The 26664-nt window shown below is 34.8% G+C and overlaps 1 protein-coding gene across 2 annotated transcripts in view; it reads right to left on the reverse strand.

Annotated features, from left to right (window-relative positions):
* Positions 1-26664, reverse strand: part of PKG21D_1 (cGMP-dependent protein kinase, isozyme 1) — a 128240-nt gene that overhangs the window by 71956 nt on the left and 29620 nt on the right. The window contains exons 4-5 of one of the 2 annotated variants that reach the window (XM_051217099.1): positions 14379-14665; positions 4489-4655 (exon numbers count right to left, since the gene is read on the reverse strand). In XM_051217099.1, the coding sequence (XP_051065734.1) occupies positions 4489-4655; positions 14379-14665 (454 nt within the window). Of the gene's footprint in view, positions 21088-26664 lie in introns of those variants that run through there. The other variant, XM_051217098.1, reaches the window with a different exon arrangement.

Consider the following 26664-nt stretch of genomic DNA (forward strand, 5'->3'; position numbering starts at 1 on the left):
GAACCATCATATTTTCTACTAATTGGCTCAGAAAAGTCAACAACGAAATACTCAAAATTCTAACACATCAGTTCATTTATCTGTTCCCAATATTTTCAACTACTGATGTATGATTGAACGATTTCTTTTGTGAAATTCATCCCACTAATCAATTTTTAGGATAATGAATCGATGGACTGTAAAACACAAAAAATTATAAAAGTGTAATGTTTTCGTTGAAACTATGATCAAGAGTAAAAACCTAGAAGTACTGGACGGTCGTCTCGTCCTAGTATAGGATTTCCAAGCACTTTGCATCCACGACCCTCTATAGAGATTCGAACCCAGGATCTTTAACCTCATATGCGAAAGCTGAACCTCTAGACTACTGAACTGAGAACAGAGAAAATCACTCTCAGTGTATTTCATCATCTTTTTTAAGAAAAGACATATAGGAATCGTTTAAATCAGTGTACTCTGTATCATCTAAATCAAAATTAGCATATTTAAGTCGAATACTAATTATGAAAAGAATTCGAAACACAATATAAATTGAAGTTTTTAGAAAGGCAACTTTGAATCTTGTATGTCAATTAGTTTAATTAAAACAACAACAACAATCACGACAGCAACAACCACAACAACTCTTTAATATTCTGATCACTATACAAACACATGATCCAAAGATCAGTTCAATAAAATTCACATTAAGAAAAAACGAATTGAGAAAAACGTGACGTCTATTAAAATAGACTTGTGAATACAAGTGATACAACTACTAGAAAACCAGAGTTTCCCCCTCTCTCTCTCATCCTCATTCTCTAATTGAACCCTTTCAATAATTTTTTTCTCTACAAAATAAATTAATCTGAAAACTTAAAGGAATGATGTAACTGATAAACCAATGTGTGTGTGTGAGTGAGTGAGTGAGTGAGTGAGTGAGTGAGTGAGTGAGTGAGTGAGTGAGTGAGTGAGTGAGTGAGTGAGTATATTTATCTATTATCTGTCTGTATTTTATCTTAAATTACTTTAATAATGTTGTACTATGACCAATATGCATTATTCAACAGTTTCAAGTTAAACTGGAATAGTACTTTGATCATATTATATGAAAATTGAATTGTATAATATCATTTAGAGAATAATTCATTATTACAAATGACGTAAATGGTTTAATCAAAATTAGTTAGTGCTTCTTTTTATTTACTTATTTGTTTCCAAAAGGACTGATTTAATTTAGTAGAATGAAAATTTAACTCTATCTGTAGCTGTTCTAAGATTATTGTCGATTTTAAGTCTGAGTAAAGGAGGAGAGTTGGGCATGGGATCAGCAACCTCATCCACCTTGCTATAAAAAAAACGCCAACTAGTAAGAGTGAAGAGTTAGTAAAAAAAAGAAGATGAACAGAATGAAGGAATATTTATTGTAGACAGTGAATCAATCAATAGATGGTAAGTAAAATGTAATGCTCAGATGCTATCTAGTCCCTTCAGTATTATTGATGATTCAATTATCATGATTGTCTTGTACATAAATGGAAAATAATAATAATAATCATTTGATTTGTAGTCAATTATTTGTTGCTTGTAATTTGTACACGTAAACATAGATGGATTAGACTACCTAATTGATGAAAACAACAATGAGTTGTTCGTAGTAATGAATGAATATATTTGCGTACCTGTACAAAACAATAATTCTGCACTAACTCTATAACAATCATAAATAGAGAGAGAAAAAAAAGAACAAAATGAGATCTTGAGTTTGGTTCAATTCATTGTGGAAGGGTCGTGGATGAACACTATTGAAGAGTCCTATACTAGAATGAAACAGTTGTCTAGTTCTTCCTCGAAATTCTATAATCTGAATAATCCCTCTTCTAATATTGAAAATGAAACTACATAAACGAAACAATAATGAGCAATATAAGAATTAACCACGAACGATAAAATAAATGAATATGATTCATTTGTGGTCAACACTGTTTGTACGTATGTTTATATGAAGAAAACTGGGATGATATTACCTACCCCCCCACACACACACCAAATTACCCAAATACATGTAGGTGAAGCTAGGTTCGAACCTTAGGGTCTAATGATCGACGACTAACTGTTAGATAATACATTACACCTTTGATATCCAAGACCTCGGGAGATAGAGAGAAAGAAAGAAGTAAACTTTGTTTGCATCTGCGTTGTCTTGAATAACTTCCTTATAAATCACTATATCTGTCAACAAAAAGGATGTTGAGAATCATATATTCAGAAAAAATGTACATTTTTCTAAACTATAACTTCATTGAATACACAAACTTATAAAACTTCTGTTGTTAAAAGACTCATTCAATTAGAAACATGACATCAGTCATTGAAGTAACTAACTTCTACTTTGAGCCATATTCGTAGATGTAGACTACTTCGTTGGAATCAGTGTGACTATCGAAACCAATGTAATAACTGTATGAACAAAGTTTACGGTTAACAATATCATAATTTTGTTTAGATATTAGTCACAGTTATGAACTAAATAAATAAACAGTTGAGTCCATGTCGGATTACTGCTCAATTATTTACAAACTCTGACTCAATTATTAGTAAAGTTGAAAGGTCATATCGAACAGTAGTGATGATAACTTTTAATCAATTGAGTAAAATCATATGAATAGAGTACACAAATATGAGAATTATTGTATCATGATTATTTGTGACAATATAATTGTAACAATAATAATAATGACACTATTTGGATTAAGAAAAATAAATTTGTAATTACGAATGTTTCATAGGAAAAACGCTATATCGAGATGTATATGAAAGAAAGTTGTGGTCAAACGTTTACAATATATACTTTAGGGATGGAGATATAGTTTCAACATCTTAATTCAACCATATCCTCCGATTACCACGAAGCGCAATGCTGACTAGTATTGGGGATTATTGGAAGAAAGTTAGGGGCGGCCAAACCAAAACGTGGCATCAGTGCTTGAAGTCACTAGCCAGTCAGTCATTCAGCTACAAAGTAGGACCAGACACATATGTGCATCGGTCCAAGTTCCCATTTCTCATTAGCACAACAAGATCAACACTAAATTCATAGAAGTAGTTAATTCAATAGTGGTAATATATAAAAGAAAGATTGCATATAAGGATATAGTACAGGAAGGTAGAATTAGTTGGTAGAAAGAAAGATGTGAAGCGATTTTAATCTCATAGTTTAAAGGAATACAAATAGTGTATACTCAGACGCTATTGTGATCGATTCTGAGCCATGTCACCAAGAGTCTCCAACCATTGGATACGATAGTCACACGGACCACAACCAAGTAGTCTGCATCTAACAACGTAGATCAAACTAGAAGTTAGTGGCTTTGTGGATTGGTACCACGTTTTGGTTTGGCCGCCCCTAAATTTCTTCCAACCATTCGCAACACTAGTGAGCATTGAGCGTCGTGGTAATCGGTGTTCAGACATACGCAACACGTGGCCCAACCATCTCAGTCGATGAAGATTCACAACCTCATCAAGTTGGATACTTTGGGTGACATGGCTGAGAATCGATCACAATGGCGTCTGTGTATACACTATTTATCTTCCCTTAAATCATAAGATTACAATTACTTCATACCTTTCTTTCTAATTCTTTCTTCCTTTATTATATCCTTACATGTAATTTTTCTCTCATATATTATCACCACTTCTATGAATTTAGTGTTGATCTTGTTGTGCTAATGAGGAATGGGAACTTGGACTGATGCACATATGTGTCTGGTCCTACATTGTAGCTGAGTGAATGACTCTGTGTAATTGATAGAAGTGCATTTATGGTCCTTTTAGTAAATCCTTTCAGACATGACTAAACACTGAGAAGGCTTCCAACAACTTTATAATGTGTTTACTGTCTAGTAAATGAGGAAGGATAATCCTATTATCAGAGTAGGTAACTCGTTTTCCTAATCAAGCTGGGAGATTTCATTGAACATTCAAGGATGACGCCCACTGAGTCCAGACTATGAAATCGACTACAACATAGCAGTTAAACTAACATAGCCATTTGCATAAGCCTAAAATTGACAATTAATCCTTGACTCATCATATCCTTATTGGATTGGATCAGAAATGAAAATGGGATTCAACAGTATTAAACATCTTTTCACTACAACTACTGAGGAATGATCAAACTTATCCTTTCGTCTCTTGAATTTATATCAAGCTAAAAGCACACAACAGTCGGTTGTTACAGTTTGAGTAAAATGAATCAATCCCTCTGAATGCATAATCTAAGCGATAACATATTAAGTAATTCTGTTGACAGTTAGCTTTTAAAGTATGGGAAAAATAGGACTGGTGGGTAGATTGTTATTTGTCAGAGTTAAATAACCAAGAACCGGGTGAATCGAAGAAAAAGTGATACCTTTTAAGATAAGTATGTCTATGGAAAACAACTTTAAAACAAATAAATAAGTCATAGACCAAAACCTCTTTTAATAGGATAATAAATATACCTACCTTCACCGACATACAAATGTCCACCATCATCGCCTTCACGTATAATATAACAGTTAGCTGGCACTGTTTGTTCATGCATACAAGAGACAACCTCTTGTAATTGAACTGCATCTAAATTCTTGATTAAATCATTACTTCGTAAAGCTTCACGTATTTGTCGACGAGAACTACATTAATGAGAAAACAGAGAAGCACATAAATCAGAAATAAATTAATTTAGATAAAGATTCTTCAAAATTTTAAATGAATATTTTCAAAGTTAACATTCACAAGTCAATCTAAGCTAGACCACCATTGAAAATCTGGAAGCACTGGACGGCCATCCCAGCCTAGTATGGTACTCTGTAGCAGTGTGGACTCACGATCCCACATGCGGGACTCGCCTCGTTAATTCAACCTTGAAAACACTACAATCTCCACAAATCCCGATACTAATTTTAAATGAATTGTTTGAAACAAATTAAACATAGAGGTATATAGAAGACATTATATGTATTTGAACATTCGGTTCACCAATCTGGTCTGCTAAACTTCTCTGCAAGAGGTAACATAACCGTAATCAACAAATAAATAATATACTCCCGTGAACGACTAGAATATTAGAATGTTACAAGAAAGAATTTTTGGACCTGAATAGATCACTAATTATGACAATGTGTGATAAATCGATTTTAACAAGAATGATTAAGGGATTGGAGTCTGCAGTTAGTCTATGGTTAGTTCTATTTACAAACATCCAAAGATTCTAATACGATAGAAAGAATAGGGACTTGAATAGACCGAACATCTGTCACAGAACAACACTAACAGAGATGATGTTTTTATGTTTTGTGCAGAAGTCTAATTAACAATTAAATAAATCTATTTTTATAGTAACAGCCAACGATCTTGAGGTATATTACAAAGCTAACGAACTTTAAAATATGACAATCAGTGAGATAACAGAGGAAATATGAATTTGAAAAATGTCATCAAGGTTATCCTTCATGTTACTAACATGTAATATTATCAAAATGGGTTTTGTGGAGATTTTTAGAAATTTCATTGGTTGAAATCATGAGTCAATTGAATCTAGACTGGCACGAGACTGATAAGTCCTGGGTTCGAATCTCGTGGGGGCGGGATTGTGGTTGCGCACTGCTGAGGAGTCCCATACTAGGACGAAACGGTCTTCCAGTGCTTCTAGGTTTTCCATGGTGGTCTAGATTCAATTGACTCATGATTTCAACCAGTGAAACTAACATGTAATAACAACAAGACTAGATAACCTGATCTCTTTTTAACTGTAATATAGATTTGATATTCACAGGGTGACAATCATAGTTTCCTTGAGATTACACGTACATTTTGTTAGCATGATTGCCAATTACTAAAAAAGAAAAGAAAATACTTGAAAGAATCAATAGGATTTCCTGTAGATTGTATTTAATCGACAAACGAATTTCATTTTCAATCTTCATTGTAATTTTGCTCTAAATAAGTGACAATTATTTATTGAGTCTTTTAAATACATGCAATTGACAAACAAACACACACACACACCCATACAATGTAGTTCAGTCTGTTGTTTGTTTGTTTCTTATTCAAATATTCTCATCCTTAATAAGGAATGATGAACAGTCACTTGAAACAACAACAAAAAGGATAAGAAGTTTTACTCCATTAGTTGTTAGGCAAGAAAAAACTATAAAATAAAATAGAATAAAATGTAACAAATGATAAATGTTACATGGTTTAGTTTATTAGTAGCATATTGAATAATCCATACAAATTAAATTATCTTGAAAATCAACTTGAGGATATTCATCATCATCATCATCATCATCATCATCATCATCATCATCATTATTATTATTATTATTATTATTATTATTATTATTATTATTATTATTATTATTATTATTACTATTGAGTTGGATGAATGAAACTAATAGGAATTAGGATGAGAAGTTAATCAATTGAAAGTAAATTGAATAGTAACAATATATCCGACTTAAGTTTCATATTCTATTTGTTACTTGTCACATATTAACTAATCTTCAATAATTTTAAGGAAATTGATGGTTTCCATGTGAGAAATTGAAACACTTGAAACATTATCAATGTTCTAGTTAGAGACATGTGATCAATGATCTATTTAGGTTAGAATTTATTTTCTGTAGTAGTAGTAGTAGAAAAAATATATGTATCTAAGACCAAATTAATTAGTTTTTTTAAAGTTATTTAGATTCGGTTAGATATAAAAGTGCTATATCCTAGTGAAGATTAAATTATGGGTAACATCTGAGAACTATATATGGATCAATATCATAAGTATATTCTTATTGCATTACTGTTAAGAAACTAAACTGTATATCAGAAGTGATTTTGTGGATATTACAGTAAATTTATTGGATGAGATCACGAGTCAATTGAAACTAGACTACCATGGAAAACCTGAAAGCACTGGATAGCCGTTTCGTCCTACTGTGGGACTCCTCCTTGGCAGTGAGCATCTATGATCTCGCCTTGCCAGATTCGAACACAGGACCTATCAGTTTCGCACGCGACCGCTCAACCACTAGACCACTGAGTCATCCGGCATCCAACGGTGTTAATGTCTAACTTCAACCAATCCACGAAATTGAGCCACACATCCACCATTGTCTTCAGTGAGTTACTATCTCACAACAGACCTGGTTGAACTCCATTGGTCACTGCTTCTCACTAAAACTCCAGGAAATAACTCTTGGAGACAGTCAACAGTGAGCATATGATCATTAATATGAGAAGGGTAGTTTTGTGGATATTATAGTAATTTTAATAGTTGAGACCATGAGTCAATTGTAGCTAGACCACCATGGAAAATTTGGAAGCACATGTGGTCTAATGGTTAAGCGGTCGCGTGAGAGACTGATAGGTCCTGAGTTCGAATCTTGAGAGGCGGGATCGTAGATGCGCACTGCTGAGCAGTCCCATACTAGAACGAAACGGCCGTCCAGTGCTTCCAGGTTTTCCATGGTGGTCTAGCTTCAATTAACTCATGAATTCAAATTACTACAATCTCCGCAGAACCCCTCTCTGATTATAAAATTATGTAATTGAATTACTCATGTAGATAAAGTGATGGATATCTGATATCATTTATGATTAATTGCTAAGAACAGAAAGGCTAATGAATGTTATAAATTTTTTGACAATCAACAAAACATAAGGTTGATTTGAATTCTTTCAAGCAACTCATCCTCGATAGTTACACACATATCGAATACTTCATCATTCAAATAGCACCAGGATCAATGATATGGTTACTATTAATATGTTAAGGTGAACATAATATCACTAAAATTTTGTTAACAATCCTGGAACCTTACTAGAAACGATTCTCCACACAGCCATTATTTTTACCTGATTGATTATTATTGCTATAAGTTCAGCTAAATCTCTGTTTGCTTCAAGGTCATGTTTCGTTAGTGTATATATGGAGTTGTACCATTCATCTATGTTCTGCTTCTTCAACTTCAAATATCAAGTTTTCCTACAGTTCGTCGTCTCTCTGCGTTAGCGTACAAATGTTGAAGTGCTGTGCGTTTCTTACTGTTATCGATCTACACAACAGAACCAAACATATCAGAGTAATAGCTCAGTCGCTGCCGATCCCATAAATATTGAAGGTCCGTACTAAACCCGAACTATTAAGATATAACATAATCTATCTAATTTGACATTGTCTGAGTACGCATTTTATTTCTCTAAACTCTTTATACAATTAAATTAGAATACAATTATTGAATACTCCAACTTCAGTTAATACACTATATTACATAACACTGATAATCCTCTCATACAATCAATATTTTTGGGATCACACAGTGATGTCTTCTTCACAGAACTTTGAGGACATTTTTTTCCAGACTAGAGAGCACGTGAAGACCAACTTTGTGATTATTATTAGAACCACGATTAATCAAATTCAACCATTACGGGTATGAGACAGTTATCCACCACAAGCAATGGACAATGGTCGTCCGATATCGCGAGTTGATTAAAGCTATACATGTACACTATAAAATTCCTACTCAAAGGTCTAGAGATTAGGTGTTCGCGTGAAAAACCATGAGTCCTGAGTTCGATTCTCTATGGCAAGCTTGTGGATGTACACTGGTGAAGAGTACCATACAAGGATCAAACAACTGTCCAGTATTTCTTGATTTTCCATGGTAGTTTACATAAGATTAGTTCATGACCTAAAAACTATGAAGATTATGACAACGACATACAGAAAGAGATCCAGTTTCGAATGAATAAAAAGAAGACCATTTCACTACGACAAAACACTAAGTGCTATCTCATTTATTACGTTGACAAAAGAAAACGACTACTGAATGTACTTCATACATTTGGTGACGAAAAACATTTAAACCCATAAACATATACACACAAAAGCATACACCCATTCAAATTGAATATTGAAACAACAAACAATTCACATATCTACACAAATAATAATTGAGAGAGCGCAAAGATACGGATACAATTAATGTAAATTCTAAGCACATAAGATAGGCAAAATAGAGCACTTAAATGAGGAAAATGACTACTGTCTATGTAGGTAGGGGTTGCCGGTGTTGAGTGAGAACCGCCCCCGAGTGGGCACGAACCACCAACCTTTCGGTTAACAGCCGAACACACTAACCGGTTGCGCCTGTTAATGTCAATGAGATAAGACTGGCCCTACTACAAATAAACTTAGAAACGAAGTAACTCTTTGAATATCAGAGAATTTTTATAAGTATGAAATCTGTAAACAAAATTTATACATTGATATAAAGATCTAACTTATCAACCCATGGGAGAAATGGTCAAATGAACAATACGGTCGACTGGAATGTAAAAGAGAAACGAAGATTTTAAAAAATAAACAAGATCATCAAACCAGATTGACTTGATGATTGTGGAACAATGATTAAATTGAGATACAGACACAAAATGTCAATGTATAAATATTACTCTACCACAATCTATGTTTGAATTTACTCTATTTCCTGGTATATTTTCTTTATTATTCATCTCCTCTGGAGATAACGTTCTCAACGTGACATTCTAGGAGTTGATCTTCTAAAAGAAGATATCCAGATGATATAGCTCTGTCTGGTGAAGAATTCGATAAAAAAAGTCTTTTAATCTCCATGAGTAACAACAACACAAGAGCAGTTAGGATATTTCTCTCCCTCTAAATATCTTGCTCTAGGATTGGTTTGCATTAACCATAGGGACTGAATTAGATCAACACACTGATCGCTTCAACTGAGACAAATAGATCGATGAATTAGTAGATCTTCATTAAATAAGTACACATTGTGTGTTGAGGTAAGCGGTGGTTGGAAGATTTATTACACACGTAGGTTGGGTCGAAGTTATAGGTGACCAAACCAAGACATTATCAATCCATGAAGATATTTACTGAGTCATGTATTTAAGTGTAGATGATCTTATTGAAATTCGTCCGATTATCATAACTAATAGTTAGAGACTTCGAGTGACATGGAACAAAACTATTATGTACTGACCCAGGACGATTACCTTAAATCTTCGATTTCAAAATGATCAAAAAATATATTTAATCTGTGAATGCACTTTTTTTCACGATTCGTGCCGTCTATGTCTAATCTTTTTGACGACCATTATTACTGTTACGAGTTATACTGTTCTAGCATTTCGCTGTGCTAATGTATTGTGTGGCAACTTAAACTGATGAAAACATATGCCAGGTTCCAAGTTGAATGCGATTGACTGACTTGTCAGCTATTTGGTTTTGTGATTGTAAAATTTGACAAATAAGACATTCGCATATCGTTTCATGTATACAGATAGACTATTATCAGTACGATCATTTTAATGAATGATTGAATTGCGTTTACATATTTTAGTCATCAGAAACTCTTCAACAGTATATCGCTTACTTTCTTATAAAAAAAAAACTAAATTCAAGACGTTAATTAGTGATAGTAAACAAATTGTAATAATTCACTTTTTAAAGTTTGTACAGAAAATCACGACTCATAGACAACGGATAAAACAAGTTAGAAATGATCACTAACTGCAAGACCTAAATGCCCCATGATTCAACTCTAGAGAAAACATCAGCACTGATTAATACTAAAAACTTTAGACTTAGAAACAGATTAACCAAATCGTGTTTCATGTTCTTTTTAACACTGATTTCCAGCTAATGAATAATACATCTATGTGATGTTAACAAGTTTCTACAAACACAATGTAATTGAATAACGGTGAGACTATAATTTATGAACGACCTTTGAGCGACGCTGAAGTGACCTTGATGATGTCCACATACTAACTAGGACCAAATGAGGGTTATAAACCATGGTGAGGGACTAGAATTAAGATTTACTGTTGATGGTTAAGTGTTAGGAATTAGATTTAAGAATTTCATCACGAATTGACATAAGCTAAAATGCCAAAAACACTCTTTAGCCAAATGGATGAATGAATTTCGTGCCAAAACCCAAGACCTTTTATCTTATATCTGATTAGTTCGTCCATAAATTATAGTCTCGCCAAATAAGCTTTTTCTTCTCTCTTTTAGGCGTATAATAGACAAAGGAAGTGGAAATATTTCATTCAGTACGTTTTGATGATTTTTTTTTGTCTTTTTAAAGATATAAAATCCTGTATCACATTGACTAAATTTTTGTAGTCAGAATGCATGTGTATGCATGAGTGAAATTCATTGAGTTAATACTAGTGGATTTATCAAGTATAAGAATAATGTACTCAAAACTATAAAGTACACATTGGGAGAATGTGTGTAGATGTGAAAGCTAATGATACTTGTCAACTGTTTAAATCGATATAGGTGGAATTAGATAAAAATGAATCACAATATATATCACTCCTATAAGAGTGAGATATATTTACCTAATGTACACAATGCCGAATCACTTAGATTAGTTGGTACATTGCAACTTAATTGAGAGAATTAGATCTGCACTAAGAAAGACCTGACACATATGACACTGATTCCTACCCAGTAATCAATCAATTGTAAACGAACCATTAAATTATACAACCTGACTATTTCCGATTTTTCAAAGTGTTTAGAAAATTGAATGATACACACTCCTCAACAAAAGTTTTAGACAAAATTAAAGGATATATATATATTCGATACGTGACTGTGCATGGTTTACAATGTTTCGGTATCCTATATCAACTTTTTCAATTGTTAAACACTAGTTTCCATTGTCAGTATGAGATTGTGGAGATTGTTTAAAAAATTGTAAATCACGAACCGATCGAAGTTAGACAACCATTAGAAAGTTGGAAGCACTGAAAATTCGTTTCATCCTAGTATGAGACTGTTCAGTAGCTAGACTTGTACATTATCGGATCCTAGGCTTAGCACTTTAGAGTTTGAGCAATCGCATGTGAAACAGCAAATGTGTTGATTCAACCTCTGATTGTGGATCGTGGATTAACTAAGACTAATCCAGTCAACAATTTCTCAATCGGATACATCATAGATTTCATCTTCATGGTAGTAGAACGATGATTTAGCATCTAGCTTCGAACTAATTACGTCATAAGGACGAACCCCGACCTCGGTTACTTCAGTTCAAGTGGTCAAATAGTATAACTAGCCCTCAAACACACATAAATATATACACAATGTGGTCCAATCCCGAGTAGATTGAAAGGGAAAAATCAATGAGTATTGTTTTAAAAAATAGGAGAATATACAATGTTATCCTATATGCATGAAAGTGTAACAATTAAATCTTACATTCTGAATAATACGAAAAAAGATCTCTTAATAAAAATGAGACAGAACAAAACGGACAAGATCAATTAAACATTTGCTATTCTATCTATTAACTAATGAAGTACTTGACATGTTAAGAAAAAAACATGAATTAAGATAATATATCTATATATGCATATGTATTACATTTGACTACCCTTTGTATAAAGTATACTCGTCTAATAATTATACTCATATTGCCATCATGGTGAATACAGCTTTCCCATTAAAATTATCCCAGTTGAATTACACATATACAGACAGGTAAATGGACGATAAGTAGATGAACAGACAAACATATGTTTATATCCACATATTGATAATGATGATGATACCTGCCCACATTAACTTACTACTAATACTACTATTAGTAGTAATAATGGTAGTAGTAGGACATTAACTACAGTCATTTAACATCAATGGTCTATATTTGTATGTGAATATTCCTATATTAATTGATATTTGTATAAACCTAATACGTATATATACATACATAAGTATTGAACAAATGCGAAAGATAATCAGTACATCACGACAAGGAATATGGGTAAATGAAATATGAACATTTACGTAGTACCGACAAACCGAGATATTAATATACTACGTAATTAAGTTGTACATAGATGAATAATTAAAATTTTCAAACGTTATTATTGTTACTACTATTATAGATAGACTTCTATTATGACATTTAATAAATGGTGTCAAATATAACACAATTCAATGATGAGATATAAGTAGCCAGAGTTCACAGCTAAGAACAATGATGACAATGAACTTCTCTTACTCGTCATATGTTAACAACATGAAACATTAAGGGATAAAATAATAATTATTGTCAATATGGAGTGGTAGTGGACATTGTTGATTTTCATTGAAATCATGAAGTGATCTGAGTTGGACAACTACTGAGAAAACATAGAATCACTAGATTACTGTTTCGTCAACAATACCAATTCACAACTATGTCACAGGAAATCGAATCCTGAACCTTCGGTCTCACAAGCACACACTTAGCCTCGAGACCAATGAGCCAAAATTCAATGGTATACAAGTCTAACTTCAATCAGTCCACGATATTGCGCGACTATTTTCCATTGCTTTCGGAGGATATCTTTATCATACCTGATACAGTTGAATGTTAGATTCATTTCATATACATCAAAGAATGACTTTACTAATACAACTAATGAAAAGCTGGAAGTCCAGTTAGAAGCTTTGATTAGTAGAGTTCAACAATGCCTGACACGTCAGACAAATATAAATAATGATGGTCGCGTTGTTACCACAAGTTGACTGAAATGAGATATTTACATGATTGGATTCCAACTTTGCAACCGGAAAGTTAATTATTTGCTATGATACCTGAAAATTCTGTTTCATCCTTGATGATATTATTAATGCACAAACTACTAGCCAAACTGAAATTACAACGGAACAACTGTAAAATTTCTTTCCATAATTGTCAATCGTTCCCCACTTGACGTTAATAATGTAAAGGGGAAAATCATCTCCACAGTGTAGAAAACTATGAATGTTTGACAATTTTAATTATCCACGTTTAATTTCTCACTTTAAACATACAATTCATGATATTAGGATGTTTGCATGGTCCATCTCTAGTGATAAATGCAAGTGAGTTATTTGAATGGCTTTAGATGAAATTGGAGATATCGATCAACATGGAACAATACCATTTACAGCGACGTAATTTCACTCATAATTCCGCACTCCACGAATGTTTTTTTAAAAAACTGTAATCCCTAAATCTAAATTTCAACTACAGCTGGAACTGATCCCTCTCCATCGCCTTCTCACTGTGTCGACTTAGACCACATTAAATTGCTTACTTGTTCTGACTTTGGCTAAATTAAGACTCTGTGTTCGACAGTTTGTGGATTAGTTTAGAATTACGTTTGTTGGAAATTACTTACTACATACAGGTTACCAGTAAAGAATCAAAGTTATCATCATTATAATTCGTAGTGACAGAAACAACACTTCATACTTTGTTCTAGTATAGGCAATATTATTTATAACAAGTAAAAAAAATTAATACAATCCAAGATTGCTTTTATGAACTTACTTGGCATCTTTATCATGGTAAACTAATTCCTGTGCACATTTCATTGATTCACCAGAGACACCTAAACGTTTACGAAGTAACAAAGCTGCTGCGGGAGGAGGGGTAGTGACATCAGTAACTGGCGGAGACCCAGCTGGCGTAGATGATGATGATGAAGGACTATGGGATTCATCATCATTTCGTTTATCGTCATTGATATTATTATTAACATTTGTTTCATTGATAGATGGGAGATCCTCGTGAATCACTTTAAGGCCTTCAACAGGTGAAGATAATGTTGAATCGTCCTATATATACAGAACAAGTAACAAAGATGTATTCACAATAAAAATATGCTTTGAGTTGAAGACATGATACTCGTAAACAGGACATATCTACGATCCTGAAAGAAAAGAATTATATCCGTAAAATTCGGACTAGGGTTAGTCAGCAGCGGTTACTGGCTGGAATACTAATTAGTGCAAGTTCAAATCTCACATGGCGTATCATCACCTTCAAAAGTGCAACTACACCTTCTTGATAAGTACCAAGTAGCCCAAAATCTAGGTGAAACAAGGTTATCTGTCGAGTGCTTACAAACATAAACTTCAATGAAAACATAGTACACAAAATTTACAGTAACACGCTTAAATTAAAGAGTCATTACTTTAATTTGTTCAATCAGTTATTATAAACGTAGAGTCCGGTATACATGTACATTGGTCCGAGCTGCCTTACATGATTACCACGATGAGGACATAACAACACACGAAGATAAAAAGATTGAGGTAATGTAGTGTCAATGATAATGAGGAAGATAGAACACTGAGAACATAGTTCAGAAAGACAGAGTGGAAAAGACTGTATGAAGGAATACTGGAATTCAAGATCAGGGAGTGAATTCATCAGTGCCCTAGTAATCGATTCTGAGCCAAAGCACCGAAATGCTTCAACTACTGATCGAGGTAGAATTCGATCATCATCCTAGACTAGATAAAAATGATATTTGATTACTGAACGATCAATCAGTAAGAAACCATGAGCCATATCATACAAAATTAGCTACAAGCAAATACATTAATCGATCAATTTTCAAAGCTTATTTGAAAACTTGGAAAAATTAAATAGTCGTCTCTTCTTAGTGTGTGACTCCTCAACAGTGCGAAATCGGAGGCCCTAGGTTCGAATCCCAGGGGTTGGAGGTGCAGTGCTGAGGAGTCTCATACTATGACGAAGCAACCATCTAGCGATCTCAGGTTTTCAATAGTTGCACAACCTAGATTAGTTTATAATTTCAATAAAATAAAAATCTAACTCTTCGAGTAAACAGAAACACATGATTACTGGTGAGAAGTGGTTACAACAAAACAGAAACGGATACAACAGTTCAAAACGCAAGGCAATTAACGAAAAACATATCTAAAAAAATAAGGTATTGTTAGTAAGACAATTAGAAATACCATTTTTACTGTCAATTCAATTGTTGGTTTTCTTTGACCGCTCCTACAGGTATGAAACGTCGAGTAAACATCTATGATAAGTGAAACAAAATTTAGTCAATATCTACATCAGCAATATACACCGATGGAGAGTTTTTCATCAAAATCGGACGAATACTAGATTATCATTTGGATAGGGAAAGATAATGAATGAATTTCCGAATAGGATAATGACTGAAGAGAGCATAAGATAAGAGATTGCCTCAACTGACCTTATCCTCTGAGGAGGAAGGGATTTTATTCAAATCCACGACGGGAAATAATTAACTATGGTGATATGTCAAGATAAATATCAAGCAAATATGAAGTTTTGGGACAATCCTGTCTGAGGTTATTGTTTATATTTTTATTGTACAATTATTAAATACTTCTGCATTTTTTGTATTCCCCTATTTGTAAGATTTTGTTACTGTTAATTTACTAAGCACCCATCACTTAGTCCTCTTCTTCTTACGGCGTGGCTTTACCCACATTGTAATTTCTTAATTATGTTAATATGTGGTTGGAATTTTACCCCATTTTATGGTATGAGTGATTCAAAAATTTGAACTGTATACTTAGAGGTTGTTTGGTTGTTGAATTATTCTCTATTCTCGCTATAAGGCGAGTGAGAGTGGGAAACTGAATTCTGGACTAATGGTCGTTTAATGTTATTCTCGGCTGTTATCTCACATTAATCGTGCCATTGGTACTAGAAAGACAAACTAGACGAGCTAATCAGTACTCAGACTAGATCAATACAACTGCTATCCTGTATTGCAGTTCAATCTCATGGACCTAAATAACTAGACAAGAAAATTTGTTTATTTCCACCGCGAAACTATATAGACTTGAAAATTTAAAAATCTATGGTAGTTAGTTTATTCTTTAGTGTCCTCTGCTGAGTCTTATACAGTTATAGTCAACAAAGACATTGAACAAATTTCCATAGGTCCAAGTAATCTGTCCCCAAATGCCCTGGTACGGCAGAGAGTGGATAGAGTCAGCCCTACCTCTCGAAATCCCCTCACATGCCCACGCATATATAGCATCTGCCTGGGAAGTCCTATTCACTGCCTTCTCGTGGTATTACTGTTGTTTACGAAATCGACAGAACAGAAAGCCAATGTCCGGTCCTTTAACCCGGTTGGTGGATATGGAGCATCTACCTAGGGGAGTTGGAGAACCTCATTCCAAACCAATAGTCCATATGGGCCCCAGGATCCTGAAGGAACAAATGGCATATGAACCAATTATTGGTCACCGGCTATCATGGGACTGAATGTCCTTACGTTCCTCCACTGCCTTGTGGATCAGATCTTCAGGTCGAAGGCTCCCGGTGTGGCCTCCTAAGAAAACCTCCTGCTTCGGTTTGGGCACCTGGGCAGTATCCAAGCCCTCATACAAATCGAATGATTTATCTATCTGGTGCCTCCTTGTACTAATGTTTATGTGTTTACATAAATAGAAATAACATAAGTTATCTGCATATCATATCAATATAACGAGAGATAGTTAAGGAAACAATAGGAATATCAATGGAAATCTAAACATTAGATTGAAAAATACAAAGAATCGTTTTAGACACGAATAATTAAACCGTTAACCATGATTTCGACCCCTAAAACTAATATAATATCCACAAAACCACCCTTCTCATATTAATGATCACATGCTCACTGGTGACTGTCTCCAAGAGTTATTTCCTGAAGTTCTAGTGAGAAGTAGTGATCAGTGGAGTTCAACCAGGTCTGTTGTGAGATAGTAACTCACTGAAGATATTGGTGGATGTGTGGCTCAATTTCGTGGATTGGTTGAAGTTAGACATTAACACCGTTGGATGCCGACTGGTTCAGTGGTCTAGTGGTAAAGCGGTCGCGTGCGAAACTGATAGGTCCTGTGTTCGAATCTCACAAGGCGAGACCGTGGATGTGCACTGCCAAGGAGGAGTCCCACAGTAGGATGAAACGGCTATCCAGTGCTTTCAGATTTTCCGTGGTAGTCTAGTTTCAATTGACTCATGATCTCAACCATTGAAATTAACCAATATCTTTAAGACATAAAATGTATTCGGTAATTGACTAATTCATTATTTCTTGAGTGGGTAATAATAATTTTGTTGTTGTTGTTGTTGTTGTTGTTGTTGAATGAATTGATTAACTCTTCAAATATTATTTATGTTCCATAGTAGCAAATACAAGAAAACTTAAATAAAATATACCCATTTAAAAAATAAGCCTACTGTAATTACAATCGAACGTGACAATTTTTTATGTTAAACAAATAAAAAATATGAAAGTATAGATAGACATATGGGTAGAGAACTGATTTGTTTATTAAGCCTTTATTGTGTACGTTATAATGTTGTATGTATGAAGGGAAAGATTGGTGAAATAAATAATTAAGGCAATATGTATAATTGAACACAAACACTAGTGTTTAGTGAGTTAGTTAATTAATTTGAACAATGTAAATAATAGTAATAAGTAACTAAATTTAATTTTTGTTGAGATCACGAACTGATCATTGTTAGACTATCGTTGAAAACTTGGACGGTCATTAACTCCTAGTATGGGACTCCTCTACAACGCTATGGTGATAAATTTAATTTGTAGGGCTTTTTGAAATATCTCGTTTTAATTTACTATTATTACTATTATTATTATTTAATTGGACACATACATATTGATACAAAAAGGCACCAAATACATATGCACCACAAAAGTCACTTGATCTATGAATGGGCTGTGATACTATCCGGGTGCCCAGACCGAAGCAGGTGGTTTTCTTAAGGAGCCACACCACGAGCCTTTGATCTAAAGGTTCGATCCACAAAGCAGTTTATCAACGTAAGAAGATGTAGTCCCATGGTAGTCGGTAATCATACGCCATTTGTTAATTCAGGATACTGGAGCCCATGTGAACCATTGGTTTGGAATCAGGGTTTCCCAACTTTCCTAGGTGGATCCTCCATATTCACCAACCCGGTTAAAGCATCAGGCATTCGCTTTTCGTCCTGTTAATCTCGTAAACAACATTTATGGTGAGAGAAGGCAATGAGTAGAACTTCCCTGTCAATGGCTGTATACCCGTGACCATGTGAGAGGATTTCGAGAGGTAGAGCTGACTCTCCCCACCCTCAGTCGTAACAGGGGATTTAGGGGCGACTGAATTTTGATCAGTCTTAGTTGGCAAATGTGCACCTTGTGAGAAATGACTCAATATAATCGATTTGTCAAAAATCTTGAGGTGGGTTGTGGCTAGCAGTAGAATCCTGGGTAAAGGACTCGCTAGCATAAGTGAATGACTGTTTAGACTCAGTAGCCAAGTGGATAATGCGTTGAGCGTTTGGAGAGATATTTACTGAGTTCGGATCGGGAAGTGAAGATCAAAACACCAATTCCGGAATGTAGATACATTCAGCTGATGGGTCTTAAATAGGACAAAACGCACATCTCGGATTCCACTGCTAGTCATACCCTATCTATTGTACATAAACTTTAAGAGGTTTCTATGAGAAATTCAATAGCTTTTCTCTTTGATGAATTCACTGATATACTTTTGATGACTGTTTCTAAATATTTATTTTATGATATTCTTACACAGCCTTAATTGTAAGCCCTGTCTTGCCATATCATCTTTCATGATTCATGTATGTTGATTCTAATCTATAACACATCTTAGTCATGTACATAATGATATCTACAAATTTTTATGTTTTACAACCTTGTATTTTGCTTACTTCACTCAACTATCCTTCTTGAAGTCCTAATTAATTGAGCAACCATCTTCCATTGTACTGAGGTAGAAACCTGTCTCTACCCGACACGGATTAGCTCCATTGGTCACGGCTTCTCACTAGAACTCCGAGAATTCCCTCACGAAGCTAGTCATTGGTGAGCAGATGTTAATTATCAGTATAGGGGTTGTGGAGATTACTAAGTTTTTGATTGAGATCATGAGCCGATTGATGTTAAACCACCATTGAAAACCTGGAAGCACTGGACGGCCCTGCGTTGGAATATCGCGAGCAAGATCGCGGATACATACTGCTGAGGAGTCCCAAAATGGGACGAAGCGGTCGTCCAGTGCTTCCAGGTTTCCAACGTTGGTCTAACATCAATCGGTTCACGATCTCAATCAAAAACTTCATAATCTTCACAACCCCTATACTCCTAATTAAATGTTTAAGAATGTGACAGTTTGTACGGTTTATTAATTGTTTACCTTCCTCATAGCCAACACGATTCAACTGCACTGGCCACAGCTTCATACTAAAAATCTGGGAATCTTATTTTGAAGCTAATCCTAGTGGGGACATGATTTTTGAATCAAAAGCTATGGAGGAAACTATTCGACAATTCTTTAATTAGTTCCATCCAACAACAAAAAAAAAAGACACTAATCATGGCAGAAGTTATAAACGCTTTGAATATATCAAAACTAATTCAAGTTTGCCAATCTATCAACTATTCTAGAAAAGAAACTAACTACATCTATGTTGAGGTTAATGTACAGTATAGGGATGAACAAACCAAAATCAAGAATGTGACTTTTACAGTATTACACAAAATCCAAATATCACTTATGATGATCAATAAAAATATCCGTCAGGACATATTTCTATGTAGTTGATTTTATTTAATCTCCAAGCTGATTAACCTGTTAGAAAACTTTTAATCGATTTATTAAATATATAAAATTCCTGTAATAATAATAATATATTCTTCTCTATAAATTATCCATTAACAAAGTATGCTTTGTGATTGGTCAAGAAATGTTTGAAAATCCTTCGAGATCATTTCTCTATCCATTTATTGAATGAATGATACATGTAAGAATATAATTTTCATTGAAGATTTAGTCGAATACTAAAAACTTTAATTTAATTGTCTTTTACATTTGGTAATTTGTGATGAGTTACAAGGATGTGTTCATAAAAGATATGTACATAGCATCAAATAAACGAGAAAATGCTAGATATTGCAATTTATTAGACAGTAGTTACCTCTACACTTATACATTTGCACATCATTCACATTATGAGATTTATTTATTTATTTTAACACATAGATATTGGTACAAGGAGGAACCAAATAGATACGCGTCACATAAATCATTCGATTTGTGTGAGGGTTGTGATACTGCCCGGGTTCCCAAACCGAAGCAGGTGGTTTTCTTAGGGGGCCACACCCGGAGACTTCGACTTGAAGGTCTGATCCATAAGGCAGTGGAACATCGTAAGGAGATGCAGTCCCATGGAAGCCGGTGACCAACAATTGGTTCATACACCATTTGTTCCCTCAGGATACTGGAGCTAATGTGCACCATTAGTTTGGAAACCGGTTAAAGCGCCGGACATTCGCTTTTCGTCCTCTCATTTTCGTAAAAAGCACCCCCGCCACGAGAAGGTAGCGAGTAGGACTTCCGTGGCAGAGGCTATATACGCGTGGCCGTGTGAGAGCATTTCGAGAGGGAAAGAGGACTCTCCCCACTCTCTAACGTACCAGGGCTATAAACGTAGTTTGTGTTGCCTTAATATTCTACAATTATATTTGACTTAAGTTATTATAAGATATGGCTAAGAGTAGAAGTTAGTAATGATTCCACATTCTTTATAAAAGATGAATTTATTTTGGTTATATTGATGATACACAATCTTTAACTGTTCATTTTTTTTAATCTAAACTATTTTTATGTTAATTGTGTGGGCCAATCTATTAGGTGTATTACTGTACTAGAATGTTATAATTAATTAACCAAATAATTATAAATGAATGTTGATATTTTTATATGACATATTTCTATTTATCATTAATACTCGCTAGATGCGTTGAACGGTATTACTTCAAAAGCAAAGATGGATATTGGCTAACAGTAGGATCCAGGACGCGTGTTTCGTCCTATTTGGAACTCGTCAGCTGGATGTAACTCCATCTCAGGACGAAACATGTGTTAAACTGGATTCCACTGCTAGCCACTATCCATCTTTGTTTATAAAGCTTGTGAATTAAGGCAATACCAAGGCAATCCGCACGGTATGCACGTATGCCAGTAACAGACTGATCAATTGCAGTTTTAAACCTCAATGGGAATATTCAAGCAAACAATACCAAGTGAAGGTATAACTTCAAAATAACGATACCAAAGAGAGAGAAGACATGTGATGAACTTCATCTTTCAATTTATAAATGTAGAATTGCATCAGAGTAAAGTTTTGTGCAGATTGTAGAATTTTCATCGTCTAAAGCACGAATTATAGGGGGGGGGTGAGACAGTTATCCACTCCAGTAAATGGAAGATAGTCTTCCACTATTAAATCCCAGGTCACTGGCCTAGAGGTTAGGTGTTCGTATGAGAAACCGAAATTCTTAAGTTTGATTCTTTATAACCGGGTTATGGATGTACATTGGTGAGGAGTCCCATACTAGAATGGAACAGCTGTCTATTGATTCCTGGTTTTTAATGATAGTCTAGCTAAAATCAGTTCGTGATTTAGGCTATGAAAATAATTATATCATTTGAATTATTTAACGAGTTCGCTCTTCCTCTAGAAATGCTCTCACATGGTCACGTATATACAGCCACTGACAGGGAAGTTGTACTCACTGCCTTCTCTCGTCAGAAGTGTTGTTTACAAAATTGAGAGGGAGAAAAGCGAATGTTCTTTGTCTTAACTTGGTTGGTGAATATGGAGGATCCACCTAGGGAAGTTGGAAAACCTCCATTGCAAACCAATGGTGCACGAACTTATTGATTACTGACTACCATGGAACTGCATCTCCTAACATTATTTCATTGCTTTATGGATTAGACCTTCAGGTCAAAGGCTTGTGGTGTGGCCCCTCAGTAAAACCATCTGCTTCGGTTTGAACACCCTGGCAGTGCTTCAGCCCTCACACAGATCAATGATAACTATTACTGGCCTCATTGTTATTGTGTGGCGCATATTTATTTGGTGCCTTCTTATACCAATGCTCATGTATTCAAATAAGTAATTAATCATAAACATGATTTAACCCGTATAAGATAATCATTATTTTAGTTAGATGCTAAAAATCGATATACCAGTAAAACGGATTTATCATAAACAGCTCTTACTTCTAATTAATTCATTCACCGGGTACTTGAGGTTATGAGCCACACACTATAAATGTGAGAGCTAATGATGATACTCGGTTGCTGAAATTGAAGCCAGTGGCCACGGAGTTCGAACCTCAAACTGACAGGTTGAAAGTTAAATGCCTTAGTCACTAAGTCATAGCTTTATTCTAAACAGTTTATTACTAACTGTATATTATTTCTTTACGACCGTAAAACACACGTATTTCATCTTTGATACGTCACCGAATGAATTTCTTAATGAAGAAAACAACTCAAGGTCCTGCTGGATAAAATATCTTTGGATCACTTCAATGTCCATTTTTCAGTTTACTTGCTCCAGTGGAGCACGTCATATAGATTAAAAAAGTGTGAACTTGGTAAAATAATATTCGAACACTACCCGTACATGACCATCTAAAACGGGAGTAAAAATCGATCAACATCTTTATTCTGATTGATAGTAATTGATTAACGACTAGAAATTATTGGTTCACTATTATTAAGTAATCAAAAAATTAGTTTTGCTTAGCTAAACTTTAATATGTACAGTTAAAAATAAGCTATTTTAATTAATTTTATAGAGCCCACTTCATCACTCTTTTTCATGTCGAAGTTTATTGTAAAAGTGGGCGACATTCCAAGTAATTTTCATGAAACCACTATTTGTGGAGATTGTAATATTTTTACAGTTGAATTGATAAGTCAATCTAAGCTAAACTACCATTGAAAACCTGGAAGCACTAAACAGCCCGGGTTTCAGTCTCACGTACAAGACTGTGGATGCGCACTTCTGAGGAGTCCCACACTAGGACGAAACAGCCATCCAGTGCATCCAGGTTTCCAATGGTGATCTAGCTTAGATTGATTCGTGAATTCAACTATTAAGTAATTTTTTTCATTCTTTATAAACAGAAGTGTAGAATCATGAGTTATGAAAACAAATAAGAAACTCGAAACAACTGAAGAACAAATAACATTGAATATATACATATATTAGAAAATAATAAAGTCAATAATAAGTCAATAAAATAATCCTATGATCACAGTGTATTGTAAAACATAGGATCTATGTGTTTATATGTTATGCCCCGATAAGCATAATGAATGGTAACTTTTGGGATGCATTTATGGACCAATACTAGACGTATATTTTTATTGTATAATTGTTAAATAACTAAACTATACATATTCGTGTCCCTCTTATTATGAGCTCTATTTTGACCTATAAACTATTATTATACGACTTACCATTCTTGAGTTATGTCTGGTCTATCAATTACTACCTCTCACACTCACAGCCACTTTTGCCTAAATCTTGTACAAATGTTGTTTCCTATTTCATGGTACGATGTGGTCTGTTTGGTTGGTATATAAACCCAGTATGCTTGAAATACATGATTCAAATCACAGAGGCTGGGATTGGTGTTCTGGTCTAGGTGGGAGGCAGGACCAATAAAGACTGTAGACTGCTCGCACATGTTTTACTCGTCCTTGGTCCGGTCGATAATTCACTGCCCTCTAATTGGCGGTATCATTACGTTATACATTAACAAAACACACTGGCCACAAGTTATAACATTATATAGGCATGGAATTACTTAAAATCAACCAAGTTCTTTTTTTTGTATCCTAAAAGTGTTTAATGTTTTTTTAATTTTTACACCGAATGTATACACAGAAACCAAATAAAATGATAAATTCATTTTGTATTGTTTGTTTGTATCTGATTATCAGGATTCAGCAGCTAAGTGGATAACGTGATGGCGTTTGGAGCGAACGGTACTGAGTTCGAGTCCAGGAGTAAATATCAACTATGGGATACAGGTATACCCAGCTGATGAGTCCCAAACAAGACGAAACGCGTGTCTTGGATTCCACTGCTAGCCACCGTCCATCTTTGCTTATAAATAAAACGTTATATTCTATGGGGAAAACATTCGACTATTTATTTAAATGGCTTATGAAAGATATAATTCTTCGCCGATAAACTGTACAAAACCAGAGAACACCATACATGGTTTTTACGAATCTTGGGACTTGGAACAATAACAATCATAATTCTACTCAATATTGTAAACTTTATTACAACATGGAATTCCCAATACTAATTGTGTACTATCATAACAAATCTCTGTACACCATCCATGCAGAAATTATATTTGGTAACTATTCTTTCAGTTGTTAGTACCTACCATTCATTTAGTCATGAAAATTTTCTACCAGTTTAGCTGTTACAACAATTTCTTGGAGGGGGTAAAATGTGTAAAATTCAATACATGTTCCAGGTATTTTTTAAACGAGATATACAAGGAGTAAAATGTCAACAAATGTAGTACTTTTGTTTAACGTTTTCCAGTATTTAGTATTGCAATAATTTGTAAATCTTTTACAACAGGACGCAAATATATGCACATTTAACATTCATTATCATTCAGTTCAAACAAGTATATACCAGAAATGTCAATTGAAACTTTTTGTACATTTGAAAAATAGATGATCTATATGGTATTTCCAAACATTTTCCCCTTCATTTAGCGGGTGAAATACTCTTGACTAAGGTACCTGAAAAGTGCCCCCAAATGCCCTGGTATGGCAGAGAGTGGGGAGAGTCAGCCCTACCTCTCGAAATCTCCTCACATGCCCACGCATATATAGCATCTGCCTGGGAAGTTCTATTCACTGCCTTCTCGTGGCATTACTGTTGTTTACGAACTTGACAGAATAGAAAGCCAATGTCCGGTCCTTTAACCCGGTTGGTGGATACGAAAGATCCACCTAGGGGAGTTGGAAAACCCTAATCCCAAATCAACAGTGCACATGAGGCCCAGTATCCTGAGGGAACAAATGGTGTATGAACCAATTGTTGGTCACCGGCTTCCATGGGACTGCATCTCCTTACGATGTTCCACTGCCTTATGGATCAGACCTTCAAGTCGAAGTCTCCGGGTGTGGCCCCCTAAGAAAACCACCTGCTTCGGTTTGGGAACCCGGGCAGTATCACAACCCTCACACACATGTTAAATGAGATTTGTGTGGCGCATATGTATTTGGTTCCTCCTTGTACCAATATCTATTTGTTAAAATAAAATAAATAAAAAACCTGAAAAGTAGACTGGGTTAGAAATGATTTTGAGCCTCAGGTAGTGTGAGTTCAGTTCCCCAGGGACATCTATTGGAGACCAGTCATACACTGTCTTTTTATTAGTATTTTTAATTGATTCAGCTATTCATTTTCAAGCCCTTGCCGCTAATGACGGAAATCCGTGGGGCAAAGTGTGGTGTATTATTTTAAAGGTTGACCTTTTCTAACCCTCTCCTTTTTGTCGTAAGAAGGCAGCGTCGCTGATATTGGTTGTCTGGAGGAAACACTTTACTACAATCACGACTAAGTACGGCTGGCAGTACAAATTTGTCTTCGGGTCATGAGTTTGGTATTTTCAGTGTTATCACTCTCCAAGCGACCTGCCTGATATGATGAGATCTGTAGAAATAAGTGTTCCAATCAAGATAGCTCAAATGGGTCACTACTGTATGCATACTAGACCACCATGTCAAGGTAGCATTTATGCAAATTGGCAAAAACCAGATGAGCTTTCTCTCAATTTAAGTCAGATTTTCTTCAGACACCGGCCCACCAAGGGTAGTGAAAAACCCACCCCCTTATGATCACCCCATCCATGACGTAGAACAGATTTCAAACGACATTTTCCATTCAGAAAGGAAGA

Source organism: Schistosoma haematobium, chromosome 6, assembly GCF_000699445.3.
Source record: "Schistosoma haematobium chromosome 6, whole genome shotgun sequence".
NCBI lineage: Eukaryota > Metazoa > Platyhelminthes > Trematoda > Strigeidida > Schistosomatidae > Schistosoma > Schistosoma haematobium.